This window comes from Telmatherina bonti, assembly GCF_933228915.1.
Source record: "Telmatherina bonti genome assembly, chromosome: 11".
Lineage (NCBI taxonomy): Eukaryota > Metazoa > Chordata > Actinopteri > Atheriniformes > Telmatherinidae > Telmatherina > Telmatherina bonti.
Window position 1 is genome coordinate 32,886,587 of NC_136629.1, and position 23,267 is coordinate 32,909,853.

At 41.4% G+C, this 23,267-nt stretch overlaps 1 protein-coding gene across 1 annotated transcript in view; it reads right to left on the bottom strand.

The window, feature by feature from the left end:
* The window catches only part of lrpprc (leucine-rich pentatricopeptide repeat containing), a 74,213-nt gene that overhangs the window by 24,567 nt on the left and 26,379 nt on the right, over positions 1–23,267 (bottom strand). Inside the window, exons 23-28 of the mRNA XM_079248575.1 lie at positions 18,305–18,512; positions 13,221–13,345; positions 10,236–10,342; positions 2,639–2,707; positions 1,578–1,668; positions 981–1,123 (exon numbers count right to left, since the gene is read on the bottom strand). Of these exons, the coding sequence (XP_079104701.1) occupies positions 981–1,123; positions 1,578–1,668; positions 2,639–2,707; positions 10,236–10,342; positions 13,221–13,345; positions 18,305–18,512 (743 nt within the window). The remainder of the gene's footprint in view (positions 1–980; positions 1,124–1,577; positions 1,669–2,638; positions 2,708–10,235; positions 10,343–13,220; positions 13,346–18,304; positions 18,513–23,267) is intronic.

Sequence of the window (23,267 nt, forward strand, 5' to 3'; positions counted from 1 at the left end):
TGCTGTAAAGTTGGTCTTTTAAACATGGGAGTCTATGGGGATTTGCTCTGTTTTGGAGCCCCTAGTGCATGAAGGAGGAACTGCATTTTATGGCACTTCTGCATCGGCTTCACTTTTAACCGCCGGAGGTTTCCGCTTTCAGCTAACTGCGCTGTAAGGAGGGGTGCACGTTGGGTCTGGAAGAGGTGCGCATTTAGCTTCTGCAGTGCATACGTCAGTTACGCCGTAACTGACCTTGCACATGCAAGTATAAATCCAGCTTTAGTCGAGTGCATTAGCAGTTAATACTGAAAGGGAAAGATGTCCGTTTAACATCTGATCTACATTAAACCCAACCCCAACCTTTGACAGGCTGATGCAGCGACTAAAAGTAAGAAAATGTTCATACAAAAGTCTGAAATAAGCTTTGTCAGAAGTGAAACTACGAAAAGCCATGTTGTCTCAATCCCTGCTCGTCCCAGCAGAACTAGTCAAAACGGTCTTAGCTACTTATCAACTACAAGCCAGGCATAAAGAATCTATTTGCTTCTGATAAAAACTAAACTTATTGATTCAGAGATGAGATGTAGTCACACTGTAATGATTTATGTTGCGTTTGTTACGTTAAACTCGGCAGCCTCCCCTGGAACTCTTGACAGTTTCTTCACCTTTTCTTTCAGATTTATCTGCTTTACTTTCTTTTTTTTTCTGGTGGAACCTCCTGGCACTTTTTCTTCCTCCTCTCAATCAAGGATGTCCAGCTTCGGTCCTCGAGGGCCACAATCCTATATGTTTTCCATGCATCCCTGCTCCAACACACCTGACTCAAATTAACCAGTCATTGTGGAAAACCTTATAGGTTGTTGGCTCCGTTTAATGTGAACCAGGTGTGTTGGAGCAGGGATAGTTTAAATACCTGCAGGTCAGCAGCCCTCGAGGACCGACTTTTGACACCCCTGCTCTAAATAAAATAGTTACACCTTATAAAGCCAGGTTTTTACCTCAGGCACCTCAAAGGGAACCTCTTGGCCATTACTCTTCAGGATATCTGCGAGCAAGCGCAGGGTCCTCTCCCTGGGAATGACGTTCTCCTCCTGCATCTTCATCCACATGGCTTCTGCTTTCTGCCAGTCATTCGTCTCCTCTAAAAACAAAAACAAACGTGTGTGTGTGTGTGCGCATTGAGAGGAAGGGAATAGAATGTGCTATAAAGCTGTGACACAGACCTATGTTCTGAATTATCACCACCAAGCTGATGCAGAAGAGGTATTTCTGACAAAGCACTCCATGCTGAGAGAAGGCAATCAAAGCTCTAATCTGATCAACTGACCAACTCTCAGCTATGCTGTCGTGTATCAAACACACCAACAAATGTGTGCGTGTGCAGGGAAGTGGGGGTAATGGGTTGACAATCAGCTTTAACACTCCAATCACTCGTTATCAACTCTGCTCTCCCCTGCAGCAATCACACCATGTCTTCTTCTCACTCCTGACCGATCCCACTCTGTCACATACCCATCCAAACGTATAGGTGGCAGGTCACAAAAGCAGAGGACACCGAAGGAAACAAGACAAAGAAATGAAGGAAGGAGACTTACTGCAGAGCCGGAGGATGTAACTGTACATCTCATCTCTGTCACACTCAAACAGCTTGGCCGTTATCTCCACCATCTTCTCCAGGGGCTCCATCTATTCACACACACACACACACACACATTCATGTTCACAGCAACACATTGTCATGATTTGGGCTCTATATGCCACCAGTCTGGATCTGAAATGCAGCAACTGAGATATAATTGTGCAGACTTATAGGTTTAATTCAAGAGGCTAAACAAACAACAACAACAACAAAAAAAATCCTATAAAAGGTGTTTAAGAAATGAAAACATTTTAATGCAAATTCTCATTTCAGGGGCTCAAAGGTAACCGGACAAAAAACAATACTGTCAATAAAATGCCTGGAACCCATGAACATCATCAAACGCTGGGTTTTCTTCTTTGGGATCCTTTGCTCAACCTTTACTGCAGTTGTCTTTTTAGTTATTGCTTGTTTTGGGGTCTTTCTGTTCATCCACGCTGCTGTGACATCAATCAACACCAGCGACCCATAGAGCCACAGAAAGCCACATATGCTTTCACCATCTAACTGCCTCCATTGTGTCTTCCAGAAGATGTAATGTACCGCAGATGACGAGCTTCTCCAAGCCGTCTCCACACTTTATTCTCCCCATCATTCTGCTTCTCATCTTAGTTTCATCTCCTCCAAGAGAGCTGTTCCAGAACTGAGCCATCTTCTCTTGGTGTTTTTTTCTTTTTTGGAAAAGTCTAATCTGGACTTTCTATTCTTGAGGCTGACTAATGGTTTATACCTTGGGGTGAACCTTCTGTATTTGCCTTCCTTACATCTTCTCTTGATGGCACACTGAGCTGCTGATACTGGGCTCACTGAAAAACTTGAAAAAAGGCAGCTACATATTAAAGAGCTGTAAATCTTCAACCTTTCCTTCAATTTGATGGCGAATATCCTCTAAATTAAAACTAAGAGAGCACTTTATTTCCAGGTGGATCGAATAGGTTTTAGTTAACAGCTAAAATAGTAAAACTTGTGTCAGTGTCTAAATACACATTGTCCTGACTGTATGTGTGGGGGTGTTACCTGGTTAGTAAAAATGCATTTGTCTGCAAACCACTGCAGACGTCCAGGCTTTGCCCTCAGCCCAGGAGTCTACAAAAGGAGAGCAGAGGATACAACTTCAGAAGATAAAAACAGAAATGGATGAATATCTGGTTAGACTGTTACAATATAACATAAACCCTGTTTGGAGTAATTTACAACACTGACTTCAATCACCATGATTGGGGTTTATACAGGTTAATACAATTCAACATAAGACATTTTCCATTGTCTAATATAATTCCATGTACACCAATAATAATTCATAAAAAAAATGCATAAAAAAACAACACAAACTGATTTATCAGTTGTTTTGAAAATGTGTTTACAAAAGGAGCTTTTGTCCTTAAAAGCAGGTGTGGCCAACGATGGATTACAGGAATGATAAAATATGACTGCAGATGTGTTCAAGAACCGTCTGTATTGCTACAGTCAAGGATAAAAACATCCAGACTGAAAAACAAACAATAATACCACAAGTCATTTGACTGTTTAACATGGCTGTTATGATAATCTGAGGTCTCATTTTGCTGAAGCCATTCTCCATATCTGGGGTCATTTTTCCCTCTATTTTCCACTGGTTGTTTACTACCATTTCGTCATTTCATGTCTTATTTTGTCAAACATTTTTTCATTTCTCTTTATTTGCCTTTTATTGGGATCTCGCTTTGTATTTTTTGGACCTCTTTTTTTTAGATAAAAACACCAGGCTCCTTGGAGCATGACTAACTATCAATGAATTCAACAGTTTTCCTTTGCAACAATAATGATGCATTTCCGTAACGTTTGTTCACCCCCGAGTGGTTTTGCAGACCATAAATAAAAATAATAAAAGCGACAAAGCAAAGCTTTGCCTCACAGACAGTAGAACTGGTAGAAAGTAGGGCTGTGACGATTTGTTTTTGTCCCCAATTCGATTCAGATTTTTTTAGGTGCCGATTCGATTTAAATTGCAATTCTCACAATTCTTTGATATTGATCATATTTGTTGATTAAAACCAAAAATAAATGTAGAAAACTTTTTTTTTTTTGCTCGTCATTTTACTTGATTTCAACGAGGAAAAAACAACACAGTTGCCAGACCATCATTCTGCTGCTATAATGCCCAAGAAGTAAAAAGATCAATAAAAACAAGAAAAATGACAAAAATTTTGTAAGGGATTATATTTATTTGTTTGAAAAAAATCAACAAAAAATGTAATTTTATAACGTGACAGTAGACTAAAATCTCCATCACTTTAAGTTTCTTGTTTTATTAACCCAACAGTGAGAGGGTTAATGCACTAACTTCAGCTATTTGTGCTGTTTGCATGAAATTTAAATCATAATTAACTATAACAATGAAGATAATTCATGAAATTTTTAACCTACCAAGGTTTTGCATCTCTGACTTAATTCATTAGCTCCAGATGCACCATAAGGTTTTCCCTCTCAAGTCTGATGTGAAGTGACCCTTGGACCAGCATTTTATTCTTTTTTTTTTCTCAAGTTTCTCTTTATTGAGCAATTCCACACCAATTCAATTTTAAGAACCCAGTGGCACATTTTCACCCTTTTCCAAATAACAAAACAAAACAAACAATTAAAAAAAACCATAGAAATAACTTAACAAATGAACTTCTGATTACCAACCCCTAACGAACAAGGGTATTTAATTTTGATAATAGATACTTCAAATAAAATCTGACATAACTGGTGATAAGTACTCTAACCAACTTGGCCATATTCTTTTAAATTCGTCTACCTTATGTCTCAGAGAGAAAGGGATCTTTTCCATTACATAGATTTTGTGCATCACCTCTAACCAGTCATCTATCTGAGGTGTTTCATCCTTTATCCTTTTTCTGGCAATTGCTTTTTTGCTTGCTAGCACCATGATTTTAAAAATGTATTTGTCTTCAGGTCTTATCAGATTTATTTCCAAAGTGCCCAAATATTTTACCACAAAAGTAGGGGGGAGGTCAACAGACAATATTTTATCCACACACTTTTTAAGCTCCTGCCAATAGGTACAAATGGAGGGTCAACTCCAGAACACATGGTAGGGGTCAGTAGGGGTGAGGAATCAAATCGGATTTGATTCCTTTTTTTTTTCCAAAAAAAAAAAAATCATAGATACATTTCTTTTGCCATTTGTATTGTTTCTATTTATCTTTTTACTTGTCTTCTTGGGCTTTATAGCAGCAAAATGATGGTCTGGCTAATGGGTTGTATTTTCCTGATTGAAATGAAGAAAAATGACAAGCTGAAAAAGTTCTGCACATGTCGCAATTTAAATTGAATTGGCCCAAATAATTTCTCAGTTCTTTCTAGCTTATAGAAAAATTAAGTTGCTCAGGAAATTAGCACCTTTTGTTACTTAAGTGTAATGACAAATCAAAAATCTGTTTGAATCAAGAATCGATTCTGAATCGAAATGTCACCCCAAAAGTCAGAATCGAATCTAATCGTGAGTTGTTGTTAGATGCGCATCCCTAGTGGTCACTTTTATTAACTCCACAATACAATTCTAGTTTCAGGATACATATTGATTAAACATTAGGGAAAAGTCAAATAATTGAAAAAAAAAATACTGACGGTCTTAAAACTTAACCAAAAAAACTGAAGAAACTGCAAGAAGTAACATCTGAACAATAAGATCATCACTTCATGCGCTGCTCTGTACTGCTGGTGTTGACCACGCAACAGGACCGGTTTTAAATGGCTCTGACTCTGAGCTTTCTGCAACTGTAGTCCTCCATTTTCCAGAGATTGGTTTGTAGTTTTAGGACAGCAATGATACACAGACAAGCAGAGTATTTGTGCTGTCAATACGGGCTGACATAGATTGATCTGGAGGCTCATGTAGCTGTGATTTAGCCTGATATGTGCACTGCCATGGGCTGCACGGTGGCACAGTGGTTAGCACTGTGGCCTCACAGCAAGAAGGTCGCTGGTTCGATCCTTGGCTGGTTTGGTCAGTGGCCTTTCTGTGTGGAGTTTGCATGTTCTCCCCGTGTATGCGTGGGTTCTCTCTGGGTACTCCAGCTTCCTCCCACCATCCAAAGACATGCATGTTAGGTTAATTGGTCACTCTGAATTGCCCCTAGGAATGAGTGTGAGCATGAGTGTGGTTGTTCGTCTCTCTGTGTGGCCCTGCGATGGACTGGCGAGCTGTCCAGGGTGTACCCTGCCTGTCGCCCAAAGCCAGCTGGGATAGGCTCCAGCTTCCCCGCGACCCTGAATTGGAATAAGCGGTTCGGAAAATGAATGAATGAATGAATGAATGTGCACTGCCTAGATGATTATTATCATGCAAAAGCAGTGAGCAGGATTTCATCTGTCTCCTGGGGCTTTGATACAATCTGAATAAGACTTGGATTGAGAAATTTCATCCCCCCCCCCTCTTCATGTTAATCTGGCTAAGAAAAAAAAAAAAAAAAGGGACACAGTGCGATCTGGCAGGAAGTTAATCTGAACGAGGATCAGCAGCATTCAATCCTCGCTGGCCTCTTTGATGGACGCCCATCATACCGTGAGAGGGACGTCAAAGGAAAGAAAAGACTGGCCTCATCCCTGTCTGACCATCCCTCACTGCTGTCATCATCCTTTCCTTTTTCAATCCCTCAATCCCTCCCTCTTCCTCCAAATCTCTCCCACTCCTCCTCAGTCTTTTCCCCTGCCTCTCCATCCCTCTAGCTGTCCCAGGCATTATGTTCTTACCCAACCAGCCAAAGGGACAAATTAAAATGTGTAGCACTCACTCTCTCTCAATCTGTCTAATCTTCTTAGAGACTAAGGCCCGGTGCAAGTGCTCCATCTTTTTGCCTCCGATTCCCTTTACTTAGAAAAGTCTTGAGGGCTCAAAGCAGCATAACTAACAGCAAACACACACACACACAAATGTGTTTGGGTTTTGAATCCATCAGGACAAAATCTCCCTAATCTGGACCGAAACAAAATTCCAAGAAATAAGAAAGCACATGAAGCTTGAAAGAATTTAAACTTAAAACAAACAGGGGAAAGAAAAGGCACAAAAATCACTTTCTGAGAAAGAAAATAGAAAAGTGTCAAGCAGGCCAGATTATCACAACCATTCTCAAGGACACACACACAAAAGTGCAGAGTGTTCCACCCGAGCCTGCTGCCTCTTTAAGAGTCTTTTGTGACCTGTTGGTACTAAAATATCTTTAAACATTTCTCCTCATTCTTACATATAGCTACAGATAAACAGCAAAAGCAGACCCCATCACCTCCACTTAACAAACCCTCTACATCTCAATTCCTAATGTTCCAATTCCACTAATCACCTGGCCACTTAGCCAACACACACACACACACACACACACACACACACACACACACACACACACACACACACACACACACCCCTCTCCCTAACATAAAAACACATAATGGCTCACCACTCTTTAGCAATACTACCTAACCTTGACCATCACACACACGCACACACGTGTGTCACAATAATAGGCTTGGCCACCTGACAATCCCCTACCCAACTATGACCATTTAGCTCAAAATTGGCCACCTTTCTCTATCATTACATTTAATTAGCTGTGATTAATCAGCTGCCAATTATACCAAACAGAGCCTAAAGAGAGACACCACTCTGGACTGCCACTTGACTCTCTCACAGGGAAAAAAGTAGTTGTGCGTCTAAGTGAGTGTGTAAGTATGCATATTTAAGTGATGAGAGATATGACTCTATTGTGGTCAACTGAGTCCGACATCCATCGTGATAAAAGTGGGACAACAGATTTATTCTGAGACTTATTTCTTAAAAAAAAAAATCTGTGCAGGTCAAGTGAAAAGGAATTTCTGAAACAATGTTTTTCCTTTTTGCACTTACAAGGAAAAAAAAACCCCTCTAAACTGGGAATTTCTAGGGAATAAGGTTTACATCAACCTGTTGTTTTTGCATCAAAGCTGCATCAATGAGCGAGTTGAAATGCTAAATGTGTTACGTAAAAAGTTTTGCTTACATCGCACAACTGTGGATTTTACTTCCCTTCAGTTACAGGAAGTATTTTAGCATTTTGTGACCTCATTGTCAGGTTGGTAACTCCAATCATAAAGCTCTGAAGACCACACATGTCAGGGTTTCTGTAAACTTTTAGCAGACAAGAAGGAAGATATTTCTCTTCAATGTTGCACTTGCATCTTTGAACCTGTCTGTAACACAAAATTAAAGAGGAAATGTGGAGAATTTAGTGTTGTTTTGTAGTTAAGTTGCAGACCAACCAACCAAACACCAGTCACAACACCTTCTCTGTCCATAAAAACAAAAAGACTAAAGCGAGTGTTTGGTTTTTTTGTCTTTCTGTTATAACATGAAAGTGCAAGGAAAGAGCTCACACTGTCTGCAGAAATTCAAACTTTTGCTTGATTCTACATGGATGGGTCTAAATACCGTTTAGCATTTCTACCAATAGACCAATGAACAGGAACTGTCAAGAAACATAGACAGCTTCTAATAATAAGCTTCTTTTTTTAGTTAAACGTGGGATGACTAAATTTTTTTCCATCTTAAGTTTATATCCTGATTGACTTTAGACACTTCAGTGAATTTAGAAAAGCTAACTCCATAAGGTCAAGCTTGCAACAATGACAACATAAACAACTGATATTCCACCGATAAGTAATCAATCAGTCTGATAAGCACGACTGTCCAACATACAGTAATAAGACTGGTTTCCTATTTGTGACTGGGCTGTGGATGTCCATCCCACATAGCAGGACTGATACAGAACTGCCAGCTGTTCCACTGACCGTCGACCCCAAGTTGCTGCAGTCACTTTCAGAGGTAAAATAACAGATGTTCAAGTCAGTAAATGTGTTTAAATTAAGAAAATATCAACTGTGCCAACTCTTATAACCCCGACTACAACACACCATTAGTGCACCCATGCCTTGTGATTCCATTGACTCCAACTGGAGCTGAAACTGATAAAAACCCGCAACTGCTGCAGCTGTGATTTGACACAAAACAAAGGCTTTACATTACCATTTTTGACAATTGAAATAGCAAAACAATTAAACAACTCAACAGATTTGTTGAGTAATATTTCTATTAGAAATGTTATTGTGATGGTGTAGCACAATAAGGAAAAAATTAACCACTTAACCTATATTATATAATATTCTACCTAATTTACAGGACACCAGCCTATATATGAGGCCATCCTAAACCACACTGTATAATATAATATCTTTTGTCTTGTCATAATCTGTAAACACAGCCCATTTTTTAATTGCAGAACAGCCCAATAACTTGGATTTGGACCTAAAAGATGTTGATCAAAGATGCCAGCAGTGGAGAAGAAAGGGAACAGAACTGACAATAGAAAAAAAGGAAGAAAAAAAACCCACCTGACTTGTTATAATCATTTGTTTGGCAATTACTGTAATTGACAGTAAAAATTTTATGATAATGAAAGCCCTGCCAATCATAAGACAAAAGTATATCTCATGCAAATTGTTGACATTTTCAACATGAAGCATACAAGTAAAGATCTACCCTTTCATGAGACCGTACAGGTAAAAGGGAGAAAAAGGTAACCTAAGGTGATAATATTGCTCTTATACTTTGAGGGTTTTTACTAATGAAATGCCAGTTTAACATACCCCCCCCTGACATGACATGTCAATGGAATTAAAATCAGACATGTTTGTTCCTTCGCCATGTCAACAGCATGTCTAGTCTTTTTACAAAGCAGGACCAATCTCGCACATTATTGGCATGTAGCTGAGTATAAGTAGGATAGCAGTCATACAATCTAGAATCACAATAACATGTTGATAATATTTAAGAGGTTCTGAATCCTCATGAGGGACAAATCCCTCTTTTAGTGCACACCAGGACAGAGTCATGTCAGAGCGAGGGAGTTCAGATTTTCCTTCTCCTGTTTTGTTCTCATCATGATCAGACAACATAATGGCCTTGTCTTTCATTCTCTGATGCCAGGCTCATCCCTTTTTTTTCATCTGTTCATCAGCCTCTCTACGTGCTGCTGCCTCCGCTTTTATCCATGTGAAAATCGCTTCTTATCTGCCCGCTTTGCCTCTCTCTTTTTCTCACACTAATCTACGGGGCTTATAGCAGGACTTAAGATGACAAAGATATAAATATTAATGAAATATTCAGGTCAGATGACGAACAATAACAAAAAAAAGAGGATGGCAATTCAATCCTACATGTCCTCTGCAAGGCCCGCGACAATCGTGCTGATGGCGGGGACCACTTTTATCAAGTGCATTCACTAAATATGAACCCATTTTCTATAGATAACTGATGAATGGAGTTTAATTCAGATGAACCATAACAGAAAAAAAAAGCTATGATGTTATGACTTCATGTACCAGGTACATCGAAATGAAATGACCTAAGTTCATTCAGGAGTCATCCTTTTATGTTGACTTACTTTACTCAGACTCTAGGTCCATTAGAAATAAAAAAAACCTTATGCTTAAAACTTGTTCATGTATCAAAAACGGAAAATTTGGGAAAGTTTTTCTCAAAGCAGTAGTTCAAAACACACCAATGTAGCTCGTCAGCGGTTGCACGAGTTCACATGCTTACCTCAATGATCTTTCGAGCTTCACGGTAACGGCCCGTCTGCATGAATGCGAAGAACAGATCATACAGCATCGTCATCTCCCCCCGCTCCTGACTCACAAAGTCCATAGCTGAGGAGAAAACAGAGCAGAGAAAGGTCAGGAATTTAAAAAAAAAAAAAAAATGCTCTCAGATGTATTCAAACACACCACACTTCATCATTCCCCTCAGACTGCATTATTTTGCACAATGTCCCGGGCACAAAGCAGCCATATCAAGACTGCTCCCAAACAAACAAACACAAACACACACACACACACACATACAAGTCCTGAATGAAAGTCTAAGCTCTCCTGGTAAACTTGCTAAAGCGCTCTGCTCAGCGTTACATACTATCTCTGTGCAGCAGCTTTAGAACAGGTACCACACACACACACACACACACGCACACACATTTTGCACACAACTACAAACTTATCCAAACGAACCTGCATATTCAGCAAAGCCAAGGATGACAAAGTAATCTCCCTCTCTGTACTTACACTCACTTGAGGACAGAACAAGGCACTGCTTTTTGGACTTAAATCCCTCAGGAATTCATTCGCGGTATCGATGTAACATGGACAGGTTAGCGGCCGTGTTTCTGACCATTTGGACAACATGTAGCGTCTATGAGGAAAATCCTGGTTTTTCAACTTGAGGTTTAAGACATTTTAAGGCTGAAAGCTTCTTTTGTGTCCTCCTCTTATTGGAAATGAGCTCAGTGGTTGCTATGGCTGCCCGAGTCGCACACAAACCACGATTTTAATTTTCTGTTGATGCTTCGGTTCAAAGCAAGGTCTGAAATGTGAGTGAAAACCCTTTGTAAATGTGTTTTGGGATCACTGGAAGGCACTCGGCTTGAAGACTGAGATTCTAGTTCATTTTTGTGTTTATTTCAAAAGGTGGGTTTTCAGACTGTCCAACAGCGCGAACACTCCAGACGAGCCCATTGTGCAGGAGGCTGCGGCACTCAGCGCGCACTCACACGGAGGTCGGGTTGAATGTGATTCAGTGTTTCATGTCAAAAGTCGCCGCTAACTCGTGCTTTAAACAATGAAGTGGGAAACATAATCATTTGGAGTTAGGTCTGTTTCTGGTCGATACTGCTTCATGTGCCTTGGCCTGAAAGTCGTCAAAACTTACTTTGTTTTAGAGGGTGCGGTGGCGAACCGAGGGTTTGGGATGTGTGGGGATGAAAGGGAATGAGGTGAAGAGGTGCTCCACACTGCAGAGCGTCAACCTTCGCACACTCTCAGCTGCTTGGCCTCGCGCCACGCTGAACTTGACCTTTTCACCGCGCTGCTGTCGAGATGCAGGGCGAATGATCCAAATGTGACGTGCCTGACGTGCTTCACCGCGACCCTGGTCTAAATGTTTCTGACCTCCTGACACTCTTATGTGCTCTTGGAATTGCCGGCACTTATTACGTACGTGTTTAATGCAGAAATACTGAATGAGTACTTTGAGCAGACACTCACAAAAGGAATGATGAGAAAAAGTTGGATCAGACTGAGCTGGAGATAAAAAGCCGGTAAGTGACAGAGGGAGCGCTTTTTCCGAACTTCATGAAGCCAATCAGACACGAGAAGCCTTTCACATCTGGCTTTGGAACGTAACTTTAAAATCCATCTCGAGGGGTAGCTCAGCATGACACAGACTGGAACAAAACATCTGGGTGGATATGACAAATCTCACTGAGGATGCTCCAGGAGGGTTCCAATGGAGCTTACTTCTTTGCAGAAACATGTCCCAGCAGTGATGTCTGACACAAACTCAGAAAACTCTGACAAAAAGAGAGGGGACTGATTCTTTTTTTTTTTTTTTAAAGATATCAAAACAGGAGAAAGCTCAATCTGTGCCTGCTGTGTGGGGCTGATGTTCACTCCCTCGCAACAAAAAAGTAAACCAGCCTAGTTATGTCAAAGTTGTACAGTTATCCTGTAGGGTACAATGTAATGCCATGGCATGCATATTCCCCCCCAGAGGGTAGTGATATTCAGTGTCTTGTCAGACATTTAACATTAACACACAGCTGGCCATGGGAAAGGATTCAACAGGCCATTTGAGCGGCCAATGCTATGACTGTAAAGAGCAGATGATACTTTTGGTGTAAAAATTAGAGATGCACCGATCCACATTTTGGGAGTTCCGATCCGATCCAAACTTGAATATCTGCCGATACAGATATTTGCCGATACCAAATCTGTTTATGTGAACATTATTGTGACTATGGTTATTATTGCTGTTATAACTATGTCAGATTTCATTAGGTTGTAATAAATGACCCGTCCTTTCTGAAGTTGCTTCACCAATACAAATATAATAACATTACAGATCTAATGATTTCAACAAGTTTTACTTTGATTTGGCACGTTTTACCTAAATACAACTATAAATGTGTGGTTTTCAAACAAAGATCTCGCTTTTAGTGTAACAAAAAATATCACATTTTAACATTCAAGGCATTTATTTCTTTTAAAACATGTCCGAAGCATGTCATCAAACACATCTGTGGTAGCTCAACTAGTGTGGTATCGGTACACTTTTATTAATACCAAGTACGAGTACACATGCTTGGTACTGAGCCGATACAGATACTGGTATCGGTGCATTCTTAGTAAAAATGGGACCAGAAAGATCCAGTCTGTGTTACATGGTGATGTATACAGCAATGAACAGGAGTAACTTTGTAGATCTTTGTGTGTATATAAAAATATAAATATATACCATACATGTGTCTGATCATTGCATAATGACTTCAGTTTTAGTTTATGGGACTTTTTAAAAAAGAAAATGTGAGTGAACTGGGAAAATCCGAAAAAATTCCTGTTAATACTGGCATAAAATCATACATTCCTTTGCTCTCATATATGTGTGTGTGTGTGTGTGTGGTGACCATCAGCACTCTGGTTATTAATATGTTTGCAAATTGATCAGAAAACCGGACAAGGGAGACAAATGCCAAACCTTTCTGCAGCAGATCTGTGTCTCCTTTCTCAACCAGAGCAACAATGATGTCGTGGATGCGCGGGAGTTGGTTGTAAAGCTTCTGACACTCCAGCGCTGCATCGAGTGCTCCAGAAACATCCTTACTGCAGACACAAACATGGAAGAGTGGACAGAAAGTGAGTTAGATACCGGTCTGTCCAGTCAGTCATATACAGGACTGCGTCAGTGGAGAATCAAGAGCGTATCATGGGGTGTTAACCCCGTGGCCTCCAATTCAAGCACCATGACCCGCCTCAACAATACGGGCCTTTGAATTCATGACAGCACAACTGTGGCTGATGAAGCCTTTTGGCCCCAATACATCATTCTCACACAACCAGGCGCACTCTCACACACCTGGCTGTGAGGGGCTAATGACTCTCTGGACAGGCTTTTAGAGGCAAAGCCATACAGCAGATAAAAGGACTCATCTGATCTTTCCCCTCCCTGCTCAGCCTCCCGCTTCTTTGTACTCCATTTCTTTTGTCCACCTCGAACCTCTTTAACCTCCGCTCATTTCCTCCTCTCTCATTTCCCTTTCCTCCAAATCCTCACACTTCCCTCTTCCCTTTCCTTCGCCATCTTCCTTTTGACCCCCGCCGTCAGCTCTCACTCCCCCCTGCGATGACCTCGCTGCACAGCTGAGCAATTTAGCGCAAAATACGCCAACAGCTCGCACCCCTTCTTCTCATGTCATCGCTTTCTCGCCTGGTCTATCCCGCCAACCTCCCTCCGTCGCAACAAACAAAAGAGCGTGCAGAGGATGGACGTGATGGAGTGATAACAAGAGAAGAAGAGGGAGGAAGATGGAGAGAGCAAGTGAGTGAACATGAAAGACCACTTTAATCCCCTGTATTGTGACAGCGCTGCCATCAATCTGTTGATTGGGTAATTACCATGTCAATCACACAGAGGTCAAAGCATATAGGGCCCCCATCCGGGAGGCAGGGGGTAGAGTGAGGGAGTGTTACAGACTCAGAGTGAACAGGTATAATTTCTAAAGTGTTTTCTCTAATCAATTGGGCAAGCAGGGATGCAAAATATGGCCAAAATGACCAACTACTTGGAAATTTATATTTAAAAAAAAAGAAAAAAAAAAGAAAAAAAAAAAAAGACATTTGACCTTGTTTGACTCTGTGAGTTGGGAGCAGAAGTGTGTGATAGGAAGAGGAGGAATGGAGTTATTAAGGCTGGAAGAGCTCCACTAATTGAAATAAAGAGGGACAACATTATTCAGCAGTGCCAGTCAAGAGGCTGTTCAGCCGCAAAACAGTCTGATTGAACAATACAGGAGAGAGATTTCTGCAAATGAGAGAAGCAGCAGAGAGGCCGAACGGTATGAAGGAAGATGGCATGGGAGCGTGCAGTTTTCTCCAAACGCAGGAGGTGAGAAATAAACATGAGGAACAAAGTGCAGAGCGCTGTTTATGATAACAAGGAGCTGCATTTATAGACTGCATTAAGTTTAATCTTGCACATGGAGTCGTTTCATGTTGGCGGACATTTCATCGCTGCTATCTGTCCACCTCATTCTTCTCTTCATCAAACACCTACTTATAATGCCTCCTTCCTAATTAGACATCTTTACAAAAAAAAAAAAAAAAGGGGGGGGGATTGGGGGGGGTCTGGCGTTGCAATTACAACCCGTTTCTCCGCCCGCTGATCCACCCCCTAAAAAGAGCTAAAGATGGATAATTTCCCCTTGGTACAATTTAACTGTCACTTTGCGTTGCCATTTACTGCAGCGCACAGCCCTGTTAATGTCCCCAACTTTGTATGTCAGCCACTTTCCAGCCAATTAAGCCCTGAAAAAAATAACGAGTGGCTTGCTCGGTGGAAACCTGAAGGATTAGACAAGGAAGCTCATTTTGACCCCCCACCCCCACCCCCCCCGCCACCAGCAGCTTTCTCCCTCTCTGTCCCATTCTTTTGTTCAGGGGAAGATGGGCAGGTCTGTTATCAAGCCACTGTCCTTGTGTGGGGGAGAACGAGGTGTCTGTGTCTCCAAACCCAAACAAGACTGTGATCATGACACCTCTAGCCCACTGTTAGATGAGTGCAGGAACCATAGTTACTCATTACAGACATTATTCACCCTCCCTAACGGGTGAATGAGTGTAAAAAGGCCCTAAACGTTTCATTCATTATAAGTACTTGGGCCAAGTTTATAAATCTGATACAGCGACATGTTTGTTTTCTACTCTACAGTCATTGAGCAGACGCTTTTATCTAAAGAGATTTACATCTGAGTGAGAACAACACAAGCATGAAATCAAACCGTAGAGGACATCGTAGGAAGGTGCTACTGGACTGTCCAGTTGGATGTAGGTCCTTCCATGTAGTGCTACAATTTTTTTTTTTTTTTTGTTATTGTTTTTCTCCCTTCCCACCCCACAATATTACATCTATTAAAATACAAAGAATTAATACCATAATGTTTGTTGAAAAGAACTGGGCTAAGTTCTCCAACTTTTCCGACAAATATAGCTAACTATTTGAACAGCGAGCTTCGCATCCAGCAGACATGCAACGTTATTAGCCTTCTGTTTACAGTGAGACCATACCTTAATACTTCTAAACCTTACCAACCAATCATTTTTCAATTCAATTTGGATTAAAACAGGCATCTAAACAGCCACAAAACCCTAAACATCTGCTACAGTCAACTAAGTTCAACAAGGTTGAATAAAGTGATCGATCCTGAATCCAGATGTAGATGTAAAAAGTTTTATCACCGTGGGTCTTTCCTCTGGTAAGATCAACCAAGTTAAATTAAAAAAAGTCATCAGGTATAGTTCAAGCTAAAGCAGAACACAGGACTGATGAGAAAAGAAGCTGTGAAACCAAAATGGTGAAATTTCTCCAGAAACACTGAATGCAACACGGTCTCTGCTAAAACATATCAATATATTGATAACTTGGGCAACCAATGATGAGTTTGTCACCATTTTTTTTCCTGCATTTTCAATCTCTAAGATCATCTACATTAACTTTTCAGCTCATGCTGCTTTCACTGATCAACTCAATCTTTTTCTGTTTCATCCATTTTCCCTAAGGAGAGGGAGTGAATCAGGAATGTTCCTGCAACTCCGAGCCACTCGTCTTTTCAGCTCCGCACTCGCCTCCTCATATGCCATCACCACGCTGCCGCCTCATCACCCGTCCTTTTTTCACTTTTTCCTTTTTGTCGGATTCATTAGCATTTACTGTCGCTAATCACTTCCTCGAGGATGGCAATCTGAGCTAGCTGCCAGCTAGCACGGTGGCAGGTTAGCTCACACAATGCTGAGCGGACGGGCATGAAGGCTAACGGGGCGGCACATGTGATGGGCTGTCAAGGGCTAATCTGGCAGAGAAGTGTTCATTAAGTCATTAGCGCTGACGCAGCGATGAGATGGGTGCAGGCGGGAGTGATGCTTGCTTTGTCCTCTTTTATCACTTCCCTCCACACACACACACACACACACACACACACACACGCACACACCCCTTTGAATGTCTGTTTGTCCGCTGACTGACGGAATGAAGAGGTGGAGGCGAATGGATGATGATAAAAAGAGAGGAGAGCGAGGAGACAGATTCAACTGGAGTGCAATAGTCAAGTGTTGCAGTACTTAAAGCTGCCCTAAAACTGAAGACTTCACACTTTCCGAGCACCTTTAAATAAAAGGCAAATTTATGAAAGCATCTATTAGCTATGAGCACGACATGCTCACATGTCTCTTGTAACAGAGCTTAAAGGGAATAAGGAGAAGAGTCATTATAAGATCTAGTTTCTAAGAGGAATAAAGCTGTGGTCGGTGCAGACTGGTCGAATCACAGTTTTAAAGAGGAGAAGTGTTGATTTTAAAAGACGCTGTTTTCTGTTTATTGTATAAAGAGGCCAATAACTCCTGCATCAACTCTTCCAAACATTTTATCTGCACGCTAAGCTAGTTGACCCAGCATTTCAAGCTTAAATAACACAAATGAACCTCTTCCAGACAGATAATAAGAAGATACCAGCAGCTATACTTCGTTGGTATGTGCTCTCCGTAGTATCAGTTGGAGGACGTACAACTGGCACTTGATTTGCGAGCAGGGGCTGCGGTAAGCTCCTGCTTGTGTTTGTGTTTTAGCTGCTGTTGATGACCCAGGAGTAAATTAGCCCGCTAATCCGACGGAGGCAGTGATTAACGAGTCAACCTAGAAAGTCTGTTTGTACCGGACCAGGTTTACGGCAGCGCAAACAGGCGAGGGGAGGTGCAGCACTCTGCAGATCTACAGCATCATTTGCAACGGTCTACCTCTGTGAATGAACAGAAGACGTGCAGATTGCCCGTTTATTTGGAGACGGGTAGCTATCAGCACACTGTGTGTCCATGGTAAATCCAGCAATTAGTGCTCTGTACATAATTAACATGCTAATGAGTTGATGTCGTTAAAAGCTGCTTACAAAAAAAAAAGGGATATACACACACGCACATACAGTGAAGAACATACATAGAGTTTAAAGGTGTGGCAGGACCAGTGACCCAGCAGCGGATGTTTGCTAACATTCATTTGCATACTTGCATTATGGGAAGAAGCATTGGTGGTCATGTCTCTCCACTCTCTTACACACGCATAAGCACTTTGAAACCCTCAGATGATAGCAGTGGGTGTATTAGGAGATCAGGGGTGGGGGGCTCATGGGGAGAAGTTGCAGCTGGCGCATCCTCAAACAAACAAAATCTGGATGTAGCACACTTGCACGCTCACACATGAACGTAAATGAGCAATTTCCACATCCTCTCTCTGTCTGAATCGCCGACCCAGAATATAACCCCAGCTATGATCACAGGGAGGGATGAGTGACTCATTGAGAGACACATACATACACACACCTGGCAACAAGCTTTGGCAGATGAGGAGCCAAATCTGCAAACAAAAAGTGAGCTTGTTGGCTGCTTGGAGAACAACTTGAGCCATAACAAAAAAAACCAAACAAAACAAAAAAAAAAACGAAGCAAACCACAAAAATGAAACATTTCTACAAGTGTTTTTGCAATTTGTTATACCGCCGCTTCTGGTTTTTATTCTACCTTTCCAGGTGAGCAGTGACCACGGGTGAGCAGAGATTGGCAGTAGGCTTGGCAAGCCCGAGGGTGAAGATGGTTTCTTGCAGACGTTTGACGGCGGAGATGTCGCCTTTGGCCACTACAGCGCTGAGCATGTGAAAGACGGCGGTGACGTTTGCGTCGTTCAGCACCACCTCCTTCTCTTTCATCTCCTTCAGGATGTCCACCGCCTCTGTGAAGAAGGAAAAAAGCGAAAGGTGTGGGGATTAGAAGAAGTATGCTTCGACAGATTTTCAGGTAATGAGAAAAGCAAGAACAAATAAAAGAAAAAGAGATATAACACAGACAGATGGTAAGAGAGAGAGAGAGAGAGAGAAAGGTGGGCAGAGCTCAGCTGGGAGTAGAGAAGGGTGTGTGAATATGATAAAAGGCCCCTTTAGCTAATTCCATGAGGGGAAAACAAACCCATATTAAAACAGCATTTTGCACCCAGCAGGAATGCAAATCCATCCCCGTATAATGCCAACTCCGTGCTAATTGCTACTTGCGGTTTTCTAAACGAGACTACAATTACCAGACCCCTACAATGGAGGCCAGCTTTTTGCTGTGGCCATGTGGAAAGCACTTGGGGGGGCTAAATTATAGGTATGTGGCAACAAGGGCCCATCGTGGCCCCAGCAAGACCTCGGTAAGCAGGCAGAGGGGTGGATCGGTTTGGTCAAGTCCAGCCGGTAATGGAGGGCTTTTTACTGGGCCAAGCGCCCATCTGGCCAACACTAAGGGACTAAATGGTGAAAAGAGAATGTAGAGTGTGTGTGTATATGTTCAGCATCTGCATAAAGTAATTAAGATGTGTTTACCATCTATTTAGACAGCTGCTAATGGGCTGTCAGTGATATAGCCGCTATCCACCACGGACACTAATCTATACAGCATGACCAAGAAGGGAGGAGATGGAGAGCTGCACACACACTCAATATATTTGAATGATCTTCATTAAGCCTCCAAACTGCAGGCAATAATTGTTTCTTGCTAAAAAAAATAAATAAATAAAAAAAAAAAAAAAAAATTCCCTCAGCAGAAATCTTTGCTTCCCTCACCGTTTCAAATTTGAGACAAAAACAGACATGAAATCAACTTTAAGTGAATAAATGTGGGTGTTATGATCGCTACACCTGCATAGCTGTTAACACAACAAAACCCCTCAGACAGGAGTGTCACCGTATACCAGGAAACCACATTCAGAAAACACTCGGGGGGCTGAGAAATGGGGCCACTGGTGAGTGCTTTGGCATCCTAATTTCAGTCTGCCTCTCCATCAGTCCACCTCCCTGTGCCAGTTGTTATGGCGATGGGAACCAAAGCCTGTCACAGACTTAATGGGACATAGGGAAAAAGGAAGGAAGGCTGGGTTAAGGAAGAAACTGTGGGAAGGAGAAATGACAAAAGAGGAAGGGGGTGAAAAGAAAGAGCAGGTTTGGCTGGGGACTTTTCATTGAGAATGGAAAAGGGAAAATCTTGATGTGACCCAGATTTGGTCTTTTATAGGAAAGATTTTGTTGCGGCCTTGTACTTTTATGGAATAAAAACATCAAATAGGAAAACATGGTGGGAGTTTCCTTTTTCCCCTCTCAGCCACTAGGATGCTGTAATTCAGCTCCAGAACTAGTTGGCTCTGAAGGACGAGTGGATAAGTTCCAAACTTTTGTGTCAAAACATCTGGTGGACAAAACAAAGTCAAGGATTTTATGCTGATGAGGGCTCCCTTAGAAAACACTTCAAAAGATCCCAACAGAAATGCAATGTAAGGAAATGCTCATTAACAGTAACTATGTTACTGAGCTCCAGCTCTGGAAACAAACCATCATAATCGTGTGTTTAATGCTTGTTTGCTGAGACAGAATCCAACACTTATCAGAGGTTACAGTGACTAACCAAAGTCACTTACCAGGCAGCACGTCACGGTGCTGTAGCTTGTGTTGTTTTAACTACAGCTTAACCTTCCATCACAGCAGCTTCCTCCATCCCTCAAACTCAACACAGTACATCATTTGCTTGTGTTGAGAGGAAGAAGCAACAGAAGCCTTTTGGGAGGTTTTTGGGAAGATATTAACTTGTGACAGATTGCAGAAAGGCAGACGTTGGTTGATAAGAAAGGGAAAGGAAATTCAGTTGTCTGGAAAAACACAGGTTGTGAGTCAGACTTGCAATAAGTGCAAGATTTGCTACAAGGTCCTTCTGTACGGCAAGGAAAGAAAACTAGTTTAGCCATTTGAAGTTGGCCCAAAAAGGTGGTTACGGCCAAGTGGAAAAATAACAAAAATCACAAAGAGCTCGAAGTTCTCCAGCTTTTGCCACGAAACACATTTGATTTCTTGATTTATAACGATACAAATGTGGATCAACCAAGTTCTTATGATCAAACCAAGTTTGGTTTGCCAAAAAATATCGACGTTTTCTGTCTACAAGATGCCAAGTTGCCATGAATCCTAAAAAATGCAGCGAAAATGATCTTTTCCTACATGTTTGGTTGTTATCATTTATTTGTCCAGCGTGCTGCAGAAAATGGAGCGCTCTGACCTAAATTATCACAAGTAAAACCACAGAGTTGAGAAGTCTGTCAACAATTTTATTTCTTAGAAAACAAGCTTATGCTAAACGATTTAGTTTTTAAGGTACAATGTGTAACTAATTTGGATTTATATTAGCAAAAATCAGGTACTGCTTTCATAAATACTTATTTCACTAAAGTCAAATCACAATTGCATCCAAATAAAAGCATTCTTGTATCTTAAATGAGTTATTTGTAAATACAGAAGGCATTGCCATCTTTGAATATGGTAGCTGATAGGGGACAAACATCTTAGCCTTATGTATTTTAGCTGTAAATCCCTTTGTGTTGTCCATGAAAGAGAGAAAAAAAAATAGCCAAGACAAGAAAGAGAAATATTAATTGACACTTCTCGAGGAAGAGGGGTGGAGATGGCCACTTCCTGCTTGGCAGGTAAGTTCATTTAATCTAACAGGGAAATTTTTCTCGCGTCATGTTAGAAACAGGACAGGTAGTCCAGCAACTACTTCATCCTCTCGTTTAAGTCGGATAATTTACTGTTACTTGTTATATAAAATGGCAGAAATGGTTCATATGTTAATTAGCCAACAGTAGAAAAGCTCAGTTCAGTTCTTCAGTCATACCAGCAGTAAACCGTTCGCTTATTTCAGCCGTATTTTCCAAGAGTTATTCTTTGTGTTACATATTTCAGCTGATTTGTCAAGGGGAGTGGGGGATCATGCCCTCCCTCTTGTCACACCCTTTCACAGGATGACATTAGCTATTAGCAGTAGCTTGCTACGAAATACACGGAGGGCGTGCTTTTAACTTATCAGCATCAATAACGAAACAGAATTATGTGTCGTCCTGTACCTCTTCACCTGAGAAGACACTTCAACTTGTGCAAGATGTTTTCACATTTGTAACTCTCCGCGGCTTTGGTAGTTGTAATGACACACTTAAACCGCGAATTGGTTGTTTGCATTCAGTTAGAGCACCACTAGATGGGAGTCATTCTTACACACTGGGGCTTTAAGGAAACACAGTGTGGTCAGTGCCATGGAAAGGAGTCTATTTTTGAAGTTCTCATTTGGACACAGATGTACCTGTTATCACAGAAATCCATCTGTGTGAGAATCCCCCACATCTAGCAGGAGGAAGAAGGGTGTACACACCCAGAACCCACTGTGGTGGATACTGACAATTCAGACCCAGTTTATCCTATAATTCTGTTTATTAAAACCACAGCCAAAGCAGCAAAAAGCAAAGAGACCAGACTCGCTGAAAGCTGAAATTACAGGGAGCGAAAGTATCACTGGGAAAAATAAACGCTTTGTTAGCTGAAATCACTACCTAAAGATGTCCAGAAGAAACAGGCTGATCACAGACGGTTCCATCAGCATAAAGAATATCTCTGTAATAACCTGACCTGGTGCCAAGTCTGTTTATCATTTCAGACATTGTAACACATTCTCTCTCCCTGTCTCCTTCCATCCGCCTCGTACCTCTTTCCATCATTTATGACAGCCCCGTTAATCACCGAGACCAATGGCTCGGAGCTGATCTGCCCAAATGGAGCTCTACTAGCTTACATCCCTCCATCCAAACCTCCCCCCCATGGTGTTCTCCCTCCATATCCCCCTTCATCCATCCGTTGAGCCAGTATGCATATCCATCAGCTCAGCCGAGCATCGTGGCCAAGCACAGCGAGCCAGACCCCGCACACATACACGCATCAATGAGACGGGGAGGCAGACAGGCCAGGTAAACAAACATCACACAGCCCAATGGTTCATCTAATGTCTATGACTTGACTGCTAGCGATGTCTCCTTTCAGGAACACACACACACAAGACACTAAAGATGAACCCAAGACCACCTCAAGCCAGAACAAGTTGAGTTTACCAAAGAGGGAGGTTGGGCCGATTGAGGAAGAGGAGCAAGGGCAGGTCAAAGAGATGCTCGGTGATGGAGGAGACATGTTTAATACAACTAGCTGCTTATATCAATCTAAAGGCTGCAAAGAAATAACCTAATCATTAAATTGAGTCATTTGGGTGTGGAGGGCTGCCTGAGCTCCCAAAATTTATTCAGTTTTAACAATGATCAATAAAGTTAAAGGGGCTGAATGGTTAAAACTATGGTCAATTTTGTACATTAACAAGGTCGAAAATAAGCTTATTTTTATCAAATAAATCCCAGAAAGAAAAGCTTATTCTACAGTGTTGCACAGTTTAAAAACCTAAAACTTATACAAATGTCAGCAATTTCCAATCCAAACTTTTCGCGTTGACTTTAGAATTAGAAACTTTCATCCCGGAGTGGAAATGGAACTAAATTCTAAGCATTTTAATATTATTGGCAAGAGAAAAATGAGCTAAAAGTTTATGTTTGACATGTTTGATGAGCTTTAAAATAAGCTCACTAAATATACAC